The sequence below is a fragment of the Pygocentrus nattereri genome, chromosome 15, assembly GCF_015220715.1.
Source record: "Pygocentrus nattereri isolate fPygNat1 chromosome 15, fPygNat1.pri, whole genome shotgun sequence".
NCBI lineage: Eukaryota > Metazoa > Chordata > Actinopteri > Characiformes > Serrasalmidae > Pygocentrus > Pygocentrus nattereri.
Genome location: NC_051225.1, coordinates 6452605 through 6474960, shown reverse-complemented (window position 1 = coordinate 6474960; position 22356 = coordinate 6452605). Strand labels below are relative to the sequence as shown.

Below are 22356 nucleotides of genomic sequence, written 5' to 3'. Positions count from 1 at the left end.
TAAATAAAATTGCTGGTCATGCAGTGTGAAAATTGCACTCTTTAAAATTGAAATTTCAATATAAAAATGAATTATCTTTCACCGAGCATGTTCATTTTACCCTTTCTTATCTGTTCTTTTTGCAGTCTCATCACTTCTCAAGCAACGATCCTTTCGCTTCAACCAGTCCCAAACCGAAAGGCTCAGGTACTCTTTCCTCTCCTGCTGAGTCATCTCAAGCCTAGTACCTGCCCTTGACGTCTTCGAGACTCAGACAACGCATTTCCTCACTCTCCAAATATAGTTGATGCTGGTCTAGTGCCCACTTACACCCAGGGTCAGTGTAAAGGGTCAGTGCCTGTTTATCTCTCTGTTCACTAAGATGTGAGAGGGTGTCTTGAGAGAGGACTGTGGTAAGAGTTGCACAATGCAGGCAGGGGCTGTTTTCACACATTGTGCCCCAGAGTGATTTCTGGCCTAGCGCAAGGCTGAGAGAAGGTGACAAGAGTATTTCGAGAGCAGAAGTGAGAAGAACCTGTTAAGACATTTCCCATGCTCAGCGTCCCGACCATCCGCTCTTAAGCCCTCTGCCAGTCTGAAAGGATGGGACATTCATCTGCTGTTTCAGTAAATAGAGTCTGTTTCAGGTGTTTTTTTTAATTCTACTACGGTGCCAGGAAGTGTTTTTCTGTTTTTTTTGTATGCGTTTAGTGGTTAGGAAAAAAAAAAAAGAAAGAAACAACTCTGAAGATAACTTCAGTGTCTTTGAAGAATACTTGAAGATGCTGCATTTTTTTGTGACTAGTGATGCACTGAGTTTCCATGACCGGTTGCTGTCATGTTTGCTTTTAAAAGCATAGTTTTAAACCATGAGACCTTTAGGTTTATTTGTTTATTTCAAGTCTTAATGCAGAATAAATCATGAAATAAGCAGCAGTGAAGTAATGAGCTGTTCAGCTGATTTCACGAACACGTCAATTCAGTGTTTTAACTTAAGTAGCTTAATGTATCTATAGTGTTTCATCGTGTTTTAAATTGTATGATGTGCAAAATCACTTGCCAAAAAAAAAAAAAAAATCTAAATAATGCTGCTAAATGTGATGCACAGAATTACCAAAATATTGTTTACTATCTAGATAAAGTTATTAACTTATTCTTCCCTTTATCTCTTCTTGCAGATCCCTTCGGCACTCTGGACCCCTTTGGAAGCAGCTCATTTGGCAGCAACAGTGGCTTTGCTGACTTCAGCCAAATGTCTAAGGTAATGCCTAAATATGAACAAGAACTACAACTACAAGGGGCAGTCATGGACTGGAGGTTAGGGAACCAGCCTTGTGACCGGAAGGTCGCCGGTTCGATCCCCAGAGCCGACAGCACATGACTGAGGTATCCTTGAGCAAGACACCTAACCCCCAACTGCTCCCCAGGTGCTGTGGATTGGGCTGCCCACCGCTCCGGGCAAGTGTGCTCACTGCCCCCTAGTGTGTGTGTGCTCACTAGTGTGTATGTGGTGTTTCACTTCACGGATGGGTTAAATGCGGAGGTGAAATTTCCCCATTGTGGGACTAATAAGGGTCACTTAATCTTAATTAATAATTTGGTGTAGAAATATGGATTTTGTCATTGTGATGGGGGCAGTGAGTCTGTCCCATCCTCTCGGCACTCCAACGTTCCCAAAGTCATCCTTGCAGAGCTACCAGCTAAACTTGTTGAAAAACAAGGGAACCTTCTAAACCTGACTTAAAAGTCTTTTAAATCCTAAGATCACAGCACTTTAAGCAGTTACAGTACTGTTCAAAAGTCAGAGACCACCTTTCATTCATTTAATTTCAAGTCACAGTGGCCATTAAGTACAAGTTATTCAGTTTTCAGGAGATATTTCTAAGATTAGATATCAGTTAAAACCTGTTGCAAAAGGAAGAGGAACGTCAGAGAAAAAATATGTAAAAGAGAGTCATATTTCCTCTGTAAGACCAAAGAGCAAACGGGACTCCTAACTAGGGCTGCTCGATTATGGCAAAGATCATAATCACAATTAATTTGGTCAGTATTGACATCACGGTTATTTAACACAATTACTCATTGACTTTGGAAACAAGCCATTTATTGAACTTAAAAAAAAAAAAAAAACCTTTTTAAAAGTAGATTTCCAACTTTTAAATATAATTCTCCTAAGAAACAAATAATGAAAAGTTAAAATAATATAATAAATTATATATAATATGTAAGTAAATAGGATCAACTATGTTGCAATGCACTTCCACAACCTACTGATAGCTACATAATAAATAAAACCAAATTAGATCAAAATAAATTAGATGAATTTGGGCTTTTAGAGAGGGGCGAATCACACCACTGTAAAGGAAAGGTGGTGGATATTTAAAACACAAAACAAAATGAGAACATCAGTGTGGCACAAAAATGATTTGATCTTGATATTACCTTCATAATCATTGGAAGCTAAAATTGTAAACTCAATCAATTGCTCAGCTCTATTCATAAAAAACAGATTGTGAGAAGCAGGAACTAAGACCAACTTCTAAGACTGAACTTTCCACACCTTCTAAGACATCCCTGCAAATTTCTTTGAAGAACTGAAAGTGAGTGTCCTGAAAACAGTGGAAGGTGTAGAAAGAGTAAAGAGTGGACACACTAAATACTGAAAAGCTGAAAAATAGTGTTTTTATGTAGTTGTTGAGACTTGTTCTATAATTTTCTGTTCAATAAATTTCACTGAAAGCAAAGTAACTTGTACTTAATGGCCATCTTGACTGGATATTAAGTAAATGAAGGGTGGTTTCTCTCTTTTGCACTGTACTGTATTTGCCAATTATCACACATCAATGTTTGTGTTCCCGGAAACTGCTGAGTATTTATGAGTATATGAGTGATGCTCTTATGCTTCTTCACTTACTTGAATTTGCAGTAGCAGTGGGTGGATATGACAAAAATGTAACTGTACAGTACTTCAAGAGATTTTTAAAGTGCGTGATATGTCACAATATTTATTTCTTCTAATGTGACCTGACTATAAGTTAGTAGTAATGCCACATTTAAAAATACTGTAAAAACATTTTTTTCATTATTTCACAAACTGCACTGCGCAAAATCCAGTCAAACCAGAGAAATTATGCTCTTTTTGTAATGAAACATACAGCAGATTAATGTTCAATAAGTATTGACAATATACACTGTATACCCCAGAACACGTATTATTTCATAACGCTAAATATTGTCATATTGTCCACCCCTAATTTGCACTTTTTAAACTTTGAATTGTTGGCCTCTGTGAATCTCTGGCTAGTTGTGTGGTTGATCACCTCCTATTTTTCTATGGTTCAAACAGCAGGGCTTCGTAGATGACCCTTTCTGTCGAAAGCAGGACACTCCGGCCCTCCCACCCAAGAAGACCATCCCACCTCGGCCCAAGGCTCCCAGCGGTAGGTTTAAGAATGAGTGACGAGGTCAAAAGTCAAACCATGCTGATTCTAGAATACCCAGAACATCTTGAAAGTCTTCTCTAAAGCTGCTTTCACACAGGGAACAACACCGTCGTACTTTTGATTATTTTTTTTCTTTCTTTTTTTTTTTTTTTTTTTCTTTTTTCCATTTGACTGCCTACACCATCGTGTGCTTAAAGTATGCACATCAGGGTCACACATGAAAAGTCAACAAACAGTCTTGATTGACCACAGTCGTATCAGGCGAGGAAAACAGGAAATGTAGATTTATAACCGATTACATTTGGTTTTTTTTTTTTTTTTTTTTAAATCTATTTATCTTATCTTTGTGTAGTTGTCCAGTTTGTCAGTCTTACTCTTTTAATGCTGGCTGGCTGGTAACTTACAGTGAATAATTCTTGATTGAACTAATTGTTCCATCTTTACTGTGCAAGTTCTGCATTGTTTAAATATGCAAGTTTAATCAGTGCAGCTCACTCGAATTGTGAAGACCTATGTTTTTTCCTAGAAGCTGGAGAAAATTGTTGTGGTGTTCTAAGAGGTGTTTTAATACGAGGTTAGAAGAAGAGGTTTAGTTGGTATATTAAGGGGGGCATGACAACGTCTCCATTGCTTCAATCATCTGCGGTTAGCCTGCACTGCCAGCATCGTGTGCTGATCTCCACACCCTTCCCCACTTCCTCTGTGTGTGTGTGTTTTTACTCACACACTTTGGTGAACAGGGTGACTTCTCTGCCACAAACTCACACAGATATTTTCACATAGCGTACCCCACAGCTGCTTTCTTGTAAACTTCTGAACATACTGTGGACGCTTCTCTTTTTTTGTTATTGCGTGGACAAGCAAATTTTTCCTGTATTAAATAAACGAGTTCAATGTAGCACGTAAAAGCTTTTCAAAATGTACTGTCCGTGCAGTCTGTGACTGGAAACTAAACTCATGTCTTTATGTTGTGTCACAAAAACCACAATATTTACATAGAACCGCCTTTTTTGACATATATATATATATATATATATATATATATATATATATATATATATATATATATATATATATATATTTGACTTATATATGTATATATAGCAGCTTAGCCCCACCCATTCACAGGAATCAGGAATGTTTCAGCCTGGACTACTTAAGTGAGATACAATGCAGACCAGCAACTCAAAACTGTAGTCATTTGCATGTTTAGTGAAGTATTCAGACATTGTCATTTAATAGATGTACAGCGCATGTATCTCCTTCAAATTTACATGTTTTTTTGACTTTGACCTTTGTTAAATATTGTCAAAAAAAGTATGTATTTATAAGCATAACCAAAGATATTAAAGTAGAAAGAAAAAAAAAGTATTCATGCACTACAAATTAATATTAGTATATTGCCAACCTGTTGGCAACCACTTCGATTCGCAAATATGGTGAAAATTAATTAGCTGCTGCAGCATCGTTGATCAGGTTTGGCCTGTTCTCTTGGCAAACCGTCTTCAGCTCCCTGAGGGTACAGAGGTCCCGCTGCTGGATCATGATTCAAAAATCCTTCTTCAATTTTCAACGGGATTCAAGCCAAGATTATGGCATGGCAGTGCAAACGCCTTAACGTTTGTAGAAACCAGTTATCTTTGCTGCATGTTTGAGGTCATTGTCTTACTGAAACTTCAGTGACGCATAATGGCCTAGCACTGTTTGCAGAGAAGCAGTTGCTGTCACGATGCTCCCACCTCCACACTTTACTGCATGTTGGTGGTGTGCTTTGGATCATACACTCAACCCTTTTTCTCCACACATGACAAACTTAATTATTGCCAAAGAGTTCTGTTTTTGTTTCATCTGGTTTGCATAAATGCTCCTGTGCAAATTTGAAACAAATTTAGCAAATTTCACATCTCTGTGCGTCTTGTTTAGCAGAAGAGTTTGTTGCAGTTCTTTGTTTATTGGTCTTTGTGTAACCTGTTGTTCCTGCTGCTTTCGGGTCATCCTGCAGCTCTTTTCAAGTAATTTCCGACTTCTCTCTTACCTTCCTTGTTGTTTTATTGGTGTTTTATGGTCTTTGCTATGGCTCTGTAGCTTTCTCCAATTGAGTGCTATATACAGTGTTGTCCCAGAGATCTTCACCTCCTGAAGGCTCCTTCACCATGATTGCTGCCTGACATGTTCCTGACTAGTGGCAACATTTTTATATATATATATATATATATATATATATATATATATATATATATATATATATATATATATATATATATATAATACACACACACACACACCTGCTAGTTCTGGCCATGCAAGCTGATTGGTTGAGAGGTGTCCTAACGATGCTGGTACTTCACAAACACTGTATCACTCCACTGAGAAGCTCAAGCCATTTGAACGTTTTTACTTCTTACTTTGCCACAAACAGAAAACGGACACTTTTAAGATCACGTTTGACCAACAGCCGAATTGGTCAGACTCTGAAGATGACGACACTAAATTCCCAAACTGTTTGTGTGGAGCTGGAGAACTGACTGCCTGCAGTGCAGCAAGTGGACGGAGTTTGTTACTCTGCTGTAGCAGCGAGCTGCTTGTTAAGGAACTATATTTGGCCAAAGGAACTGCGAACATTAAAACGTATTATTACATATTAATGCCACGTTCACAGCCCAATTTCTTAATTTCTTAATTTATTTATTTAACTGTTGTATAAAAGCAATAGAACACTGATGCTCGTGTGTTATCGCGAATATGTCCTTGTTTATGCTGTGTTCTATACAAATACAAAGTCAAAAAAACGTGTGGAAATTAGTGCATCAGTGCACCGGAAGTATATTAAATAATAAATATAATAATTGGAGCTCAAGGGAAAACATTAAATGCAAGAAAAGCAGCATATGTATGATAACAACTGACCAACTGTTGTCTTTTTAAAGTTTTTTAAAGACAAAGCAAAGTGACACGTATTTGCATTCCTAGTTATATCAGTTACTTATGCCTATTTTTGTGTATGTGTGTGAAAAGATGCGCAATAGCAGTAGCTGGAAAATGCTGCCCTGCATATTACTGCACCGGTCTGCACACAATGCTCCTTATGTAGCTTTTGCATTACAGCTGTGAATGGGAATTGATAAGCCGTGCTTGTTTTTGCTGGCTTTGACCTGTCAGGGTGGAGCTCCGTATTGTGGTTTGCTATTCCGTTTACTGAAAGAGAGAAACTGATTGCTGGTCTGGTATAAATAACAGCCCAATTGACACTGCGGTTAACACCTTTAGAGGAACCAAGAACCAGTATAAAGTTCTCACGAGTGAGACTATGCCAATCGTTGCACACACACACACACACACACGCACACAAAAGAGTGTAACACGTAAGCATTTTTTTTCCACGTTTTTGTTTCTCGTGTTCAGCTAGTGTGGGTTGCTCTTGCAAATCCCCTCCACTCTACCCTGTGTAGCTTTAACCTTTAACCATCACCATATGCCTGAAACCGTGAGATGACTGGGTGATTTTTCTGTAGTATCGGAGGTGTTCACCATGGCAGTTTGGGTGGCAATGGTGCACCACACAAGTATAACTGAAACAGCTGTGGTTTTTCGGCTGATCTGGGGAAAAGGGCTTGTGTTGGTTAGTCACAGTTGGCACGCTTATATACTGTCAAGCAGGTGATCAGCAGATTCTTAGAGAGTCAGTTTATCACTTTAGCTGTTTCAGAAATTGTATCTAGCAGTTGGGGCGAGTGTGACGGGACGTTACCTTTCTAACAGAACATCCACCTCATGACTAAAAGCAAGCTTGTTGCTAGATCAGGGTGTGGTAGGGTTCTCGCATGTTGAGAAAGGAAATGTGAGCAATATGGGAAAACAACTTCTCATCATTATTTTGTTGTCATAACAGCCATTAACTACAAGTTATTTACTTTTTTTTGTTCTTCTAAGGAGATGAGATATAAGATAATCCACTTGCATAAGGAAGGAATAAGTTTAAGGAAAATAAGTGAGGAAAAAAACAAGAATTTCCCGAACTGGAGTTGGAAAGACAAGTAAAAGCCACAAAGAAGCCAGGACTCCTAACAACCACCTGGAAGACCTGGCAGACCACCAAAACTGTCCCCATCAGATAAACAGCGATGAAAGCTTTCATCTTAGAGAGGAGAAAGTCAAGCTGCTTCACATCTGAAGACATCCACAGGTGTTTCTGTCCATTCTTCCACTCAGCGCTGTGGGTCTGAAAGGACGTGTAGCTGATCAAGAAGTACGTCACTGAGAAAAGGAGATGGACACAAAAGAAGAGCATTTGCAGATCAAATGAAAGCTGCTGGTGTTCTCAGAACAATGGACTGGTCAGTGCATCCCAGGGTCCAGGCCTCATTATCACAGAACGTGTTTGGGATTAATTGGAACCAATTGCAGAAAATAACGTCTATGACTGAACGTAATAAATATGTTAAGAATGAAAGCTGAGATAAAATCACACTAAATACTGTCAGTTTAGATTTTATACTTAGTGCTGGAGGCTTTTGTGTTTTTTTTGTTGTTGTTGTTGTTGTTTTGTTTTTGTTTTTTTCCTGAGGCTGAATAATGAATAACTTGTACTTAATGTCTGTTTTGACCGGGAATGAAATGAAGGATGATGTCTGTTGCACATTACTGTGTTATGCGAATGCTGCACTTCAAGTAATCCAACAGCTGTTATAGGCTCAATTCAATTGAACATTATTGAGATAACATATTTATATTTTTTGATTATCTTTATTTCTGAACTCTTTCAGGTAAAAGCACCCCGACTAACTTGCCTGGATCAGGGGATTCAGCCAAGTCAAGTGATCCCTTCCAGCCCTTTGGCTCTGACGCTAACGACCCGTTTCAGAGTAAAAAGGGGGTCGGGGACCCATTTAGTGGCAAAGATCCGTTTGCTCCATCTGCTTCAAGTAAAGCCTCTAAAGACTCTTCCTTGGGTTTTGCAGACTTCAGCTCTGTAAGTTGAGCTTAGTGATACTACTTCTCTTGTCCAGTCCACCTTTTTTCTTCTTTTTCTTTTTTTTTTCTTTTTTTTTCCCCCAAAAATGCTCTGCTTTTTAGTAATCATGAGTGAGATTTTGTGGAGCAGACTGCACCATTGGCTTCTGTACCTCTCCGTCTATGCTGTTGCCTCATGCTGGCTACTCTCCATCTCTACTGCCATCTCTATTTGTAATTAACCAACTCCATGGAATGATCTGGAATAATGAAGGGAGCGATCATGAAGCCAGACACGGCTCCACAGTGACCCGTGGCCAGTTCAGTTTCTTGTGCTTGCTGTATCGAGTATGTTATATCCCTTGTTGTCTTGTTGTTGTAGGATTTGTTGAATCAAATGGGCCAGAAGTCTTGAGGGGTTGAAAGCTCAGTTTCTCTGAGGTCCTATCTAGAATCACCTTTTCTGCACACTGCTATGCTGAAGTCCCCTTACAAAGTCTGTGATTACAGAACCCTCAGTAGTTAGTTGGTGTTATATCTCCACGGTGAAACAAAGAATGTCCACATTTTGTCATGAGGGGATTGTATTAGATACGCTTTTCGCTGCTGTCGGAGGAAAACCTTGTATCTCCAAAATATTAACTTTACAGGAGAAGGAAAAAAAACATACTTCACTTTCAATGGAAGTCAATGGAACCAGAATTTTTCCCATGTCGTTGTGGGTAATGTCTTTTAGGCCTCTCATCACCAAATTTACAAACAATCTGAAAAGTAACAGATACTTTCAAATTATGTCAAAAGCTGAAAAATGCCAAAAATGGAGATACAAGGTTTTTTTTCCTGACAGCAACGTTTTGCTGTTGTGGCAAAGTAGTATAGAAGCTGTTTTTTCAGGAAATTTCAATGGCAGAACAACAAACAACGTTGCACACACATCGTCATACAGGATGAAAGCCATGTTGTGTTTGAGGCTAAAGCTAAAAGATGGTTTGACACATTCAACTTAAATCTCTAGCTAGCGAGCGAAGTGAGTTCACAGTGTGATGTGATATATGAAAATTCACATGTAAGATTTATGACTGCTGACAGGCAGTGACCGCTCAGACGTTACAGTTTGGTCGCCTTGGTCAAATGACACGTTTTGTTTTGAAGTGGGGAAAAAAGTTGACGTCTTCCACAGAGACCACATCTTATTTTTAATTGCTGAATAATTATGTTGGAAAAGAATGTAAAATATAAAATGTGGCCTGCTCAGTACTTATGGCATGTTTTCCCAATATGATAGATACACAGATAGATAGATAGAACTTTATTGGTCCCGATGGGGACTTGTACTCGCCCATAAACTTATATATTAATGTTGTCGGAACATTATATATGAGAACTTTACAGGAGAAGGAGAAAACATACTCTACTTTTAATGTAAGTCAATGTAATTTTAGGTCACTTCGGGTGGTCCATTCATCATGAAACTTACACACAATGTATAGGACAACAGGTACTTTAATTATGAAAACTGAAAAAGGCTTTAGAAATAAAAACAGAAATAAAGGCAGACATAAATTAGGCAGAAATAAAAAAACAGACAGAAGCTAAAGTGTGAAAGCAGGAATAAAAGTACATCTATTATATATGCTTGCATAGCGTACACTGTTAGAAATAAAGGTACCATGCAGGTACATGAATGTTCATCAAGGTACAATGTAAGTGTACCCTCAAAGGTGCAACAGCGGTTTTAAGGTCCGATTATGAACCTTAAATAAGTTTTTCAAAGTGGAAAAGTAGATATTTGTACCTTTCTATAAACTAATGTTTTAAAACAGAACAATGAAATGAAAAGCCTGGAGGCGAGGCGGGTCTGTGGAGTCAGTACCACTTAGAAAATATCATTTCAGTGGATTCTGGTTCAGTTATGTTCCCTGACTAAAGGTACTAAGATGTACCCCTGAGGGTCCCACCCCAGTGACAAAAAGGGTACTGCCCCAGCAGTGACGGTGTCGTACCTTTTTTTCTGAGAGTGTATAGGACAGATTTGTTGTATTTCCATGGGAGCAGGTTTTAGTGGTATTAGGTGATTGCTAAGTTTAATATGTCATTTAATCTTTAAATTGTGGACTAAAATTTGAAGAAAAACTCATACTAAAGTTTGTTCTCTGTAGAGAATTTTTTACTACCTGAATGAACCCTGATATCAGAATTATATCACTGTTGGCTGATGTGTCCACAAAACATCCAATAGATTTTAGATTCTTGATATTTCAATTTTGTTATGCTTTGGAATAGAAGAATGTTTAGGAGATGCTGGGTTACTGCACTAAACTACCTGCTTTTTTGTTTATTTTATTCATTTTACTGCAGTTGTAACCCTCTACAAGATCAGTCTAGTCCCACTTTCTCCATAAAATATTCATGTATAGTGATGTACATTAGAAATATCAGATATCTGCATCAGCCCACAGTTCTCATGTTGGTTCACCCCTACATTTTAGAGTCAGCATATTGATTATAGGAAGGTCATTGGTTTACATGCATGTAAATAGATGGGAAATTCATAATCTACTGTAGAGCCTTGGCTGTAGAGGTAATAATTAAAGACTTGATCTGTGTTAAACTGGCAAACATCCAAACCCCACCTTTTCTACTTGGCCAGAGGCTGTAAAACCAGTGTTGCCAACTCCTCAGTAAGGAAAGTAGCTATTGGCTGTCCTAAAAGTCACTAGAGCTCGCTAAAAGATGTCCTCGCATAATTTGCATAATAGTCCATTTGCGTGTATTTGAAGCTGTAGAATAAAGGAACAACATGGGAGAGAACAAAGCGAGTAAAAAACACCCTGAATATGTTAGAACTACTAATAAACTCTGAATAAATGAACTGGTGATTCTTTTCTGTTTTTTTGCCTTTGAAAAGGCCGTCGCTTCTCAAAATAACTTCATGACTTTAATGCTTTGTCTAGACCCACATAAATCATTTTTACGTAAGTTACATAAATCAGTTTTGTTCTGTGTTGTTAAGTGTTAGCATATCAAATTTAATCAAAAGCCTGTTATGTGGGGTGGAGCTTCTGCTCTACGTTCAACCCTCCTCCTTTATCCTGGCTTGGGACGGCAAAGTGACCTTAGAAATAGGCACTTTGGCAGAGTTACTTTTTTTTGATTGTCCCCCCCCTCATTTTTTAAAATATATATTTTTATTTATATTTACATCCCGCTCTGTAAATAGGGGGCGGGGTCAGCGGCGGCTTTTGGCATGCACAGTTCATGTGCAGTGTGGCCGTGGAGCGGCGTGGGTCTGCTCTGACTGTGAGACCCGAGTGCTGTGGGACAGGGCTCACGGCAGCACCCGCTGAGGACAGTAACTGAAGAACATGTGTGTTCACCTCAGAGTCTCCAGGAGTCTCCAATAACACCAGAAAAAGTCGCTAGATTTTTTAAAAAGTCGCTAGAGGGGCCTGAAAAGTCGACAAATATAGCGGCAAAGTCGCTAAGTTGGCAAGACTGCAAGACTGTGTGAAACTGGGCGTTGACTTAGAAGCTTCAGGCTGATGGATATTCAGTCCGTTTTTTTTAATCAACTTTTGCCAACATGTTTGAACATGCTGGAAAAACCACTTTCACTTCTCCGAACTATTCGGAAGGACATCTTTCTGAAGAAAAGCAGAAATAAAGCTCTAAGGGAAAAGCCACACCAGCAAAACTAATTGTAGCAGCTGATGGCTAATTGTGCAACCCTTGTGGGTCATTTTCACCCCTCGCACTGTGTCCTCTGCACACAAACTGGCTCTCATCCTTAATATATAGTGAAGGTCTTATGAGAGGTTACATTCACTGTACTGTGCAGTCTTTGGGAAAGGTTTGTCTGCTAAAGATTTGTTTGGCTCAGTAGACACAGAACACAGTCATGACTAAAGCGAGTTGGTAACGTTAGCTGTAAACCTTTTAGCCGTTTTGTGAGAAGCAGTAGGCCGGAGGAGCTTCGCACCCATTCTCCTTATCGTACTGTGTTCAGTAGTATGTAGTTTAGAGTTGCATGTAGTTTTACACCAGAGCAGTCTGTGTTACACAGACACACATGATTGTGTAATTTACAGATCATTTACATAATGAAGCTGTTTACTGTTGTTTGTCTTGTTGTGACAGAGTTACTTGCCATGCTACAGATCTGCGCACGAAGATCTACAGTAATGTGCAAAGTCTTCAGTTATTTCATTTCCAGTTGAAACAGCCTCAAGTTATTTATTTTTCAGCATAAAGGAATAAATATAAAATATATATAATTAAGAAATCTACACAGGTCCTTTTAGACTCCCCCCAAAGCAAAGTCTTCGGGTTGCATTTTGTGCTTCTCGTGTTCCAAGTCATCTCAAACATGTTCAGTGATGGTGAGGTCTGGACTCTGGCTTCTCGACAGCTACACGTCCGTTCAGACCCACAGCGCTGACCCGTCTTCTCACAGTGGAAGGATGGACAGAAACACCTGTGGATGTTTTCAGATCTGAAGCAGCTTGATTTTCTCCCCTCTCTCTAAGATGAAAGCTTTAAGTGCTGTTTGAGGGTCTAGAAATCCGATAAAGGGAGCTAGATTTTAGATCAGTCATCAGTGCATGTGGACTCTTACTCTGATTTCTTTCTATTTCTCAGCATGTGTGAAAACAGACCGCAGTACCAGAGATATGCAAGCAGCGCTGCTGCGAGACATCAAAGCACTTTTGGAGTGATGCTAAAACTCACTACGAAATGAAGGATTTAAATGTTCTTCATCTACTAGATGATGTTTGTTTATATTTTGGCGTTCACATGACATTTTCTGCGAGTTTATAGGTGGGTTGTAAAGCAGAAATCGGGTTACTGCGTGACTCATGTAGACCCAAATTTTTCCGTAATCTGATTACTCAAATTCATGTGAACATGTTGAATGCATTGTCTAATTTACTGCAGTTATCAGATTATTAAGTGCATGTTCCTTTGAATTTCCCCTTTGTGACTTTATGCAAATACATTCTCATATCTAAATGTCTCCTAAAACATGAATGACATGTATTTACTGGCCGTTTTGACTGGAAATAAAATAAGCCGAAGATAGTCTCTAACGTTTGCACAACCTGCAGAGCCAGGTTTCCAACACACCTTGCTTTAATATTCAGATGATGTTGAAGGCCTAGTTTAACAGGATTAAATGTTGTTTACTTACAGTTGGAACTGAACTCTGGAGCGGTAGATCTCCAGGAGCAGGATTGGCCCACTATGGTCTAATCATACCAGCATTAGATGGACATAAAAAGGGTCCCCTCTAAAAGCACCCTGAAGTTAGAGTTAGTTACTGGCAGTAGGGTTTTGGGCGTGTAGTTAGCAGTGCATGGTGATGGAGGCTATTAGGAAGCCGCTGGTCTTAGCTTTTGGAGATGGTTTCATGGTGACTGATTGACAGGAAGGAGCAGTATCACTACTCAGCTTGCAGGCTGGAGATTTCTCAGCATGGGATATGGTGTGCATCCTAGCTTCTTTACAATGCAAAAACCCACTCAGTTTAAGACCCATTGATTTTTGTGCCATGATCATCATGATCGTCATCAACATCATCCTCAGCCATCATTCTCCTGTTGTTGGTGTGCATGTGATGGGGACGCAGGGCTTGCTAAACCATCTCTGGTTTTTCTTCCTGTCTCGTGAGCTCAGTCCCATGAGAATTACAGCAAAATGTACAGTATTTGAGAAAATCATGCCATCCTTTTAGGTCTTTTTGTGGTTTGATAGTTATTTTGTTTCCAATAATATCAAACATACTGTTTAGGACAGATATTACCAAGCTTAAATGGTTGCTGAGGACAAAAGAACACATCCAGGGCTACTTTATGAACCTGATTGGAGTCCTCTTAAGAGTGTTTACATAATTTAAAGGGCCTATAGCATGGAACGCTTTTCTTTTTTTCACTTTTTGGAATAAGAGATTGATGTAAACTCTTGTTAAAGTTTTAAAACCACATGTACAGTCCATACAGCCCATAAATAGTCCTGTGCTAAAGTCTGGATACCCCCAGTAAGACGTTTTGATGATATTCATGCCATAACTTTTACTTTTCGCTATCAAAATCAACAAAACATGTTATTTGACTGGGGCACCCAAACATTCCATATGACTATATGGGGGGAAAAATTGAATTGATCATTTTTAAACGTCAAGAAAACCGACACATTTACTCATCCCCATCCTTTCACAGTGAAGTTATAAGCAGTGTAACTCAGCAGCCAGTGAGAATAGAATTCATTTGCATATATCAGTCTTAAAGGCACAGTAACCGATTATATTAGGCCTGTTTAATCCTAAGGGACTGTAAAATAGTACATGTTCTGGACACACAATCACATTATAAATGGACATCTGGGGACAAAAATGAAATACAAGAGAAATGTAGCATACGGGCCCTTTAACGTCTAGCTTGAATCTGAGAGATTTCACATAGAACACTGGAAACTGAAGCTCATTTATCTTCAGTCAATCTGAAATCTGATGTGCATGTTCATCTCAAATGTGTCCTGTTTGTTCACTGCAGTTCACCCTATCTGTCCTCAAAGTGTGCAGAATTTGTCTCTCTTCACTTCTGTCACTGTCTCCCAGCTTCATATCAGTGCATGCTTCTTTTCCCTGATCAATCAGATCATTCTTTTCATCAAAAGCCTGATTAAAAGATCTGTCATGTTTCATTGGTGTTAGTGGTCTGTTCAATATCCACCGAGCCATTTGTCTGTGTGCAGTTAAGTGAATGGTGTGTGGCAGTTTGCTGTATCTCTCTCTCTTTCTCTCTCTCTCTCTCTCCCTCTCTGTCTCTCTGTCTCTCTCTCTGTCTCTCTCTGTCTCTCTCTCTCTCTCTCTTGTTTGTGTGTTTTTTTTCTTCATAATCCAATTTTCTTTTACAGGGACTGAGAGAGTTAAGGTAAGATCATCTGAAAATGTGGAGAAGTAGATTCTGTCCCTGTTGGTTATGTATCACATAAATTGCAGAGGAAGCCGGTGTGCTCAGTCACTGCATGCTGTCATTGTGTACTGGATCGTTAGATCCCTTTTCTGAATTAAAAAAAAGGGCTCTAAAGTAATTAAACATGATTAATCACATTATTTTGTGCAATTAATCAATGTTAATTGCATTTAAAAATTTTTGAAACAGTACATTTAGTTATAGATACAGTACTGTGCAAAAGTCAGAGAGCACTTTCTTTCAGTTTTGCAAAGAAATCTGCAGGGATCGTTCCCCACACCTCCAAAGTTCAGTCTTAGAAGTTGGTTGCATTTTCAGATCGGAAGCAGCCTGATTTTCTCCTCTCTCTCAGAGATGAAAGCTTTACGTTCTGATACTCCTGATTTTTTACACCTTATTTTTTCTTAGATTTTTTCCCTTCTTTTTACAAGTGGATTATTTTATATCTCATCTCCTCAGAAGTATGTCTTGGAATGTGAAAAGCTTGTACTTAGTGCTCTCTGGCTTTTGCACAGTACTGTCTACAAGAGGGCGAAATAAGTTTTGTTAGAATGTATTTAGTACTTTCAATCATTTAATAGCATTTATTTGTCATATTGCGAATTCCAGTTTTCTTCACCAATGTGAGAATAATAGTGGCTATATGTTCCAACCGTATTTAACTAATATATATATATATATATATATATATATATATATATATATATATATATATATATATATACGCACACACACACACACACACACACACATATACATATATATATATATATATATATATATATATATAAAAACGTATAAGCCAATGATTCAGCTGCTCTTGCTGTTGTTCAAACAACTCATGAGCTCTTTTGTTAGTTTGCTGCTCATTGATTTATCCATGGGATCTCCCACAAGCACTGTTCAAGCATAGTCTGCATTAGGCTGGCCCTACACTACACAGTTTTTTGCCCAATTCTAAGCTTGATTTGCCCCTTGAGTCAAATTTCCACCAAAAAAAAAAAAAAAAAGAGTTTTCCAGGTCACGAGCTCGTTCGGAAACGACCAACGGCACATATGATCTGGTAGTGTGAGCAGAGAAAGTGAATGTTTAGCCCTCTGATTGACCTTCCGATATGTTCAAATATATATATCAAAATATTATCACGTCTGAAATTTACGAATCAAAACTCCTGTAGTCCTGTACTGTGAGAAAGTCACAGACGTGATTCAAACAACAGCCAAGCAGAGAGTTGAAGGTCCGGTCCAGCAAGTTTAGCATTGAGTGTGTCATGTAATCTCTGAGGAGGTCTGGGAGTTTGAGTTCTTATTTCTACCCCAAACTCCTTATGTGTGTTATTCCCTCTCTTTGCCCCTGTCGTCTAGTCTGAGCGCCCTCGGGACAAAAAGACAAGAAATTCTGTGACAAACTGACTAAGTTTGTGACACACTCCGTTTTAGAAACCTGTTAAAGTTTTACGAGTCGTGTAATGTGCGTCCAGCCTGAGGCATCCGTTTAAAAGCCTTTTAAAATCTGTATTCGAATAAGAGGGCTGCAATCACAGATTCCTTTATAACAGCATACAGCACATTATGGCTGGACTTCAGCCTTTAGTTCTAGAGAAAAGTGCTTTAATGGCATCGTTGCATTAGCCCGTCCTTAATGCGATCACTTTGAAAGCCCTAAAAAATAGTTATTTCTAAAGAAAGATTCAGGAATTCTGATGAAAGAGTGTGTACAGTAGAATATAGAATTAGCACTCAAAATTACATTTAAAAAAAATAAAACTCCCATTAATCATCCCTGAACTGTAATGTGAGTGAGAATTCCTCAGGCACAGTAGGAGAAAGAGGTGGAGTCATGGTCTCATGACTTGGTAACCTTTAATTTAGAGACCTGAAAACATAGATGAACAGAAGAATCAGAGTTGCCACAAGTAAGAACCATAAAATCTGAAGAAACTGGCTCTTGCTTATTTTTGACGTATGATCCTTGCTTTATTTATTGTTCATTTTTAGCTTAATTTGAGATTTCTTGTTAGAGCTGTTGAATTTTCCAGCAGTCTGCATTTTTGGCCTCAGGACAGCATTCCACTGATTTTCCCATAGTCGCCATATCATGTGACTCCTAATTGAATCTTAGCTTGTTTTGTCTAACCACAGAGTGCCTGGGATTTCTTCCAAACTTCAGATTAAAATTTGAGATCACAAATCATAGATTTGGCAAGCAGTGCTCACTTAAATGCTTTTGGCAGGCACAAATAATGTGTTGCGTTATTGTTCTCATATACACTCACTGGTCACTTTATTAGGTACATCTGCTTTGTGTCTACGTTTTGTGTCCTTTTTTCCAGCGGCACTTACGATATACAGTCCTGTGCAAAAGCCAGAGACCACCCTTCATATGTTTTATTTCCAGTCCAAACAACCATTACATTATTTGTTTTTCAGATGTTTCTAAAGAGATTAGATGTAATATTATCCACTAGCATAAAGGAGGGAAAGTCAAAGGAAGAACAAGACTTTCCCAATTTTGTTAAAAACAAATTAAATAAGAAACAACCAACTTACTCTTTTTCATTGTATTGTTCTAGTCTTTTTCAATGCCATTTTCATGGCTCACAATTTTTGAGCTAGAACCGCAAAGCTTTGCAGGATCATTGAGCTCATACAGAAATACTGCACTCATGTTTTCGGAATTGTTTGCACCTATGGCTTCCGTAACCGTTTCCAAACAGTTTTCCCCATAGGGACTGAATGGCAGAATGTTAGAAATGTACTAAAGCAATAAGCCACGGGAGGCCTTGCGTTACTGTGATTTTATCACAGGAAGGGTGTTCTTAGGCATAATTTAAGTTATTAGTTAGTATTTCGCCAAGAAATGTGGATCCTTTAGAGTACAGTCTCATTGCCAAGCAACCATGGGCCACTGAATGAGGAGAAAACATTGTCACCCATCGCGACGTTCAATCCTTTCATGACTTTTTTAACTTTTTCTCCTGTAACAATGAACATTTGATTACACATCAGTGTTTAATGCAAAAACTTTGGCTTTGTGAGTATATTTTGGCCACCAAATTAACGCAGAGTATTTTGATGATCAAATTGTAAGTCGCTCTGGATAAGAGCGTCAGCCAAATACCATAAATATAAATATAAATATGTTACAAAGGTTATTCCATTGACAGCACAAGGGTTTTTTCGTGCCGTGATGCAGGGATATACAGTTCAGCTGTTGTGAGGCGATCGTAGTTGTGCGAATATCGTGGGTCTTACCGCAGTTTTGTATGCGGCTCAGCCAATCAGATTTAGGACTGCTACAAATTATATCAAAAGGACATCTCTCACACTGACCCTCATATACATTACATACAGGCCATAGGAATGGCCTAGCAACACCTTAGCAACCACCTGGGATTTCAGTAGCTTAGTCAAGCCAACTTAGTTTGTTAGTTTGCTGTTTCCTTCTAGTCTAAAATGCAAATTATTCATTCATTTGCAAATCTAACAAAGAAGCTAATGGTGTTCTCAGATAAAAGCAGTGACCACCCCAGAGTCCAGACCTCAGTATCATTGAATATGTTTGGGATTACTTGGACTACTATGCTGTGTTCACATGTCTCATAGCAGTACAAGGCCAACAGAATTAAAATGGTCTTTGAACTGTTTTCGGCTTCTTTTTTCCCCCTTTAACAAAAAATGCATTTCTTGGATTTAATCATAATGTTTTGACTGGAAGTGAAATCAATGAAGAGCGGTCACTGACTCTCAGTGCTCACTATAGGAAGTAGACCTAATAAAATGGACAAGTCTAGATGCGAAGTTGATGTTCCAAATAAAGTTGCCAGTGAGTGCAGAAATAGTTGTTTGTGGTTTTAGATTTTGTGATTTTCGTGTCTGTTTAATGTGATAATATTAATGATATTAGTGATATTATATTAATGATATTAGTGATAATATTCTTTGTATGCTGTTTTAGTGGAAGGGCCAAACAGTCTGTACTTGCTATCAGCTGCAACTTTAATAGTGTCTAAACGAGGTCATAAGCTAGTGTTAACAGCATGCGGCCCTGTGGTTTGTTTCTCTGTCAGTTTGGTAATGAGGCGCAGCAGATGGAGTGGGCGAAGCGCGAGAGCGAGAGAGCAGAGCGAGAGAGGCTGAAGAGACTCCGGCAGCAAGAGCAAGAAGACCTGGAGCTGGCCATCGCCCTCAGCAAGGCCGAAATGTCCAACACCTGACCGCCCTGTCCTCGCATGCACCTTCACACCACTGCAGCAGCCAGAGGAAAGCGTGAATGTGTGTGTGAGTGAATGAGAGAGTGAGTGAGTGAGTGAGTGAGAGTAAGTAGTGTGTGTTGGGGATGGGAGAGTGAAAAAAAAAAAAGAGGGAGTTCTCACCATTCAAACGTTTCTTTTGACTTTAATGTGACGTGTCGATATGGGGCAACCCATGTTTTTGTGAATGGGCTAGTTCATTCTACATGCACTGCATTAACCTGCACTACTCTGACAGAAATAGTTTATTTAAGGTGTCAATGTGTGAGTGGATGTGTGAGTGTGCGAGTGAGTGTGTGCTCCTGCATGTGTGTCTCAAATTAGTGAACCTGTTAACAGAGCCATGAGTGAGTTTGTAACCCTTTTACTGGACAAAAAGAAACAAATGCTGTAGAAACTCATAAATGACTGAAAGCATATCATCTTAAGGATCGTTCATGTCTGCTTTGGGCCTCTTCGACATGTCCAGATATTTTCTAAAAACGTTTTAAAAAAGTCTTTGCGTTTTTGAAAACCTCTCCGTCCACATAAAAAAAATGAAAAACAACTCGTAATGCTCACTTGAGGATTCCAGCCCAGTGCAGGCGACTATTACCTATAAAATTGAATGTGAAGCGCCTCCGGAAGAACATATAGAACACAAAGCTGAAGCCGAGATTTTCTTACGGGCTCTGAAATTTACATTCTTACGACGGCGTTTTAGAGCCTGTGTTACAAAAAAATAGTAACAGGCTTTAAGAATAAAGTTGTAATATTTTGAGAAAACCGTAATGTTTCAGGATAAAGTAGGCTAATTGTAGGGGGGCTGGCAAAACACCCTGGGGCCTCGGTTTCTGTAGTGGCAACGATGAGTGAGCTCCACTCACTCCTTCAGGCTTCATCATTTTGATTATCATTCTCATTGTCTTCTGTGAAACTACATGAATGGCACGGAGATGTAACCAGATGTGCCGGAAGAGACAGGGAGACTGAGTATTTCTTTATTGGTGAAAAATATACAAGTATAACTTTACCAACTCCTCAACATCCCTCATTTAAGATTCCTTCCTTTTGCAAACCTTTGGCCAAAATGCGACTTCCCACTTTAATGATGTGTTTTTATGACTTTATTCTAGAAAATACTACTTTATTCTCAAAGTCTGTTAACTTTTTTTATCAGTGGCCCTTAAATGCTGTCATATATTCCAGTATTTCACAAAGGCTCACAGTTTCTGCCAGAAAATAAAAGCTTTATAAAAGCAAAGGAAATACTACCACTTACTGGTTATTCATAATCACTTGATGAATCATTAGAATCATTTTGGTTTCGAATCTTTCAGAATTTGTCATATTTACAATCAAGTTGACACTCCATTTAAATGATTGCGGTACATTTCGACACCTTTGCGCTATAGTTAATAAAACAGTAAACATCATTTCACTCATCATTACCACCCCCAAACTAGTGAGCATTTCCAGAGTTCTCCCTGCTCAATGCATGAAAACCACATGCGCAAGTTAACGGCGTGATGTCAGCATATTTGTTTTTTAAAAAAGCTGCGTTTTGCATGTCCGCACAAAAAAACTCTGGAGGGCATTTTCAAAAACCTCATTTTTCTGGAGACAAAAATCATGACATTTTCTTGTGGATGGGAGGCCTAGAAAGCAGACCTACGTTTTTAAAAAGTATCCGAATACATGTGGGCGAGGCCTTTGTTGCTCCCCAAGTTAAATCGCATGTTATCTTTCAAATTAAAGGGATTTTTATCAACAGTGCTGTAAAGAAAACGTTTTTGCCCCCTTCCTAATTTCTTCTGTTTTCGCATATTTGTCACACTTGAATGTTTCAGATCATCAAACTACTTTTAATGAACTCTCCATAGGAGACTTATGAGGTGCAAACCACTGCTGACCAAAAAGAATACAAAGGCTCGTCTCAAGATGACCCAAGACTTTTGTAATCATATACTGTGGCCTAATGAGTCAAAGGTGGAACTTTTAGGAAATCACCACATTCCACCATACCGTCAATCAAACATGGTGGCGGTAGTGCGATGGTCTGGGGCTGCTTCACTTCTGACAACTCGTCATAATTGTTCGTACCATGAATTCTGCTCTCTGTCAGAAAATTGAGTGTGTCCACCTGTCAATTTGTGACCTAAAGCTCAAGCGCAGTTGGATTATGCACCAGGACAATGTTCCAAAACACACAGGAGAAACAAAGTTAAGGTTTTGGAGTGTCCAAGTCCTGCCTTGAATCTCATTAAGATGCTGGGGCATGACCTTAATGTTGAAAAACCCTCTAATGTAGCTGCATTCAAACAATTCTGCAAAGAAGAGTGAGCCACAATTCCTCCACAGCGATGTAAAAGACTCATCACACGTTATCCCAAACGTTTGATTGCAGTTGTTATTCCTAAGGGTGGAAGAACCAAATATTAGGTTTAGGGGGGCAATCACGTTTTCACTTCTGTGACGCAGGTTTTGGAAGAAATCTTTATCTTCAGTAAATTGAATGATCATTTCAAAGCCGCATGTTGTTTTTACTCGTGTTTATCTCACATTAAAATTAGTTGGATGATCTGAAACAATTCATGTGACAAATGAACAGAAATAGAAGGAGCAAGTAGTTTGTCACAGCACTGTACGTAATAATAAGAAGCTTACCTTTGGTGAGTGTATGAAAGAGCTCTCTGAGTACGACTGGAACAAAATGACAGTGTACGTTTGTTTCTTTTTCAGTTCTGTTTGGTGTCTGTAAAACTGCAGGTTGAACAGATT

At 38.8% G+C, this 22356-nt stretch overlaps 1 protein-coding gene across 5 annotated transcripts in view; it reads left to right on the top strand.

The window, feature by feature from the left end:
* Nucleotides 1–19691, top strand: part of eps15l1a (epidermal growth factor receptor pathway substrate 15-like 1a) — a 48034-nt gene extending 28343 nt beyond the window's left edge. For 2 of the 5 annotated variants that reach the window (XM_017701256.2, XM_017701253.2), the window contains 5 exons: nucleotides 126–186; nucleotides 1158–1240; nucleotides 3326–3419; nucleotides 8186–8391; nucleotides 19414–19691. In XM_017701256.2, coding sequence (XP_017556745.1) covers nucleotides 126–186; nucleotides 1158–1240; nucleotides 3326–3419; nucleotides 8186–8391; nucleotides 19414–19560 — 591 coding nt within the window. In that variant the 3' untranslated portion in view covers nucleotides 19561–19691. Of the gene's footprint in view, nucleotides 1–125; nucleotides 187–1157; nucleotides 1241–3325; nucleotides 3420–8185; nucleotides 8392–15284; nucleotides 15302–19413 lie in introns of all 5 variants that reach the window. The other 3 variants (XM_017701255.2, XM_017701254.2, XM_017701257.2) reach the window with 3 other exon arrangements.
* The last annotated feature ends 2665 nt before the right edge of the window (nucleotides 19692–22356 follow it).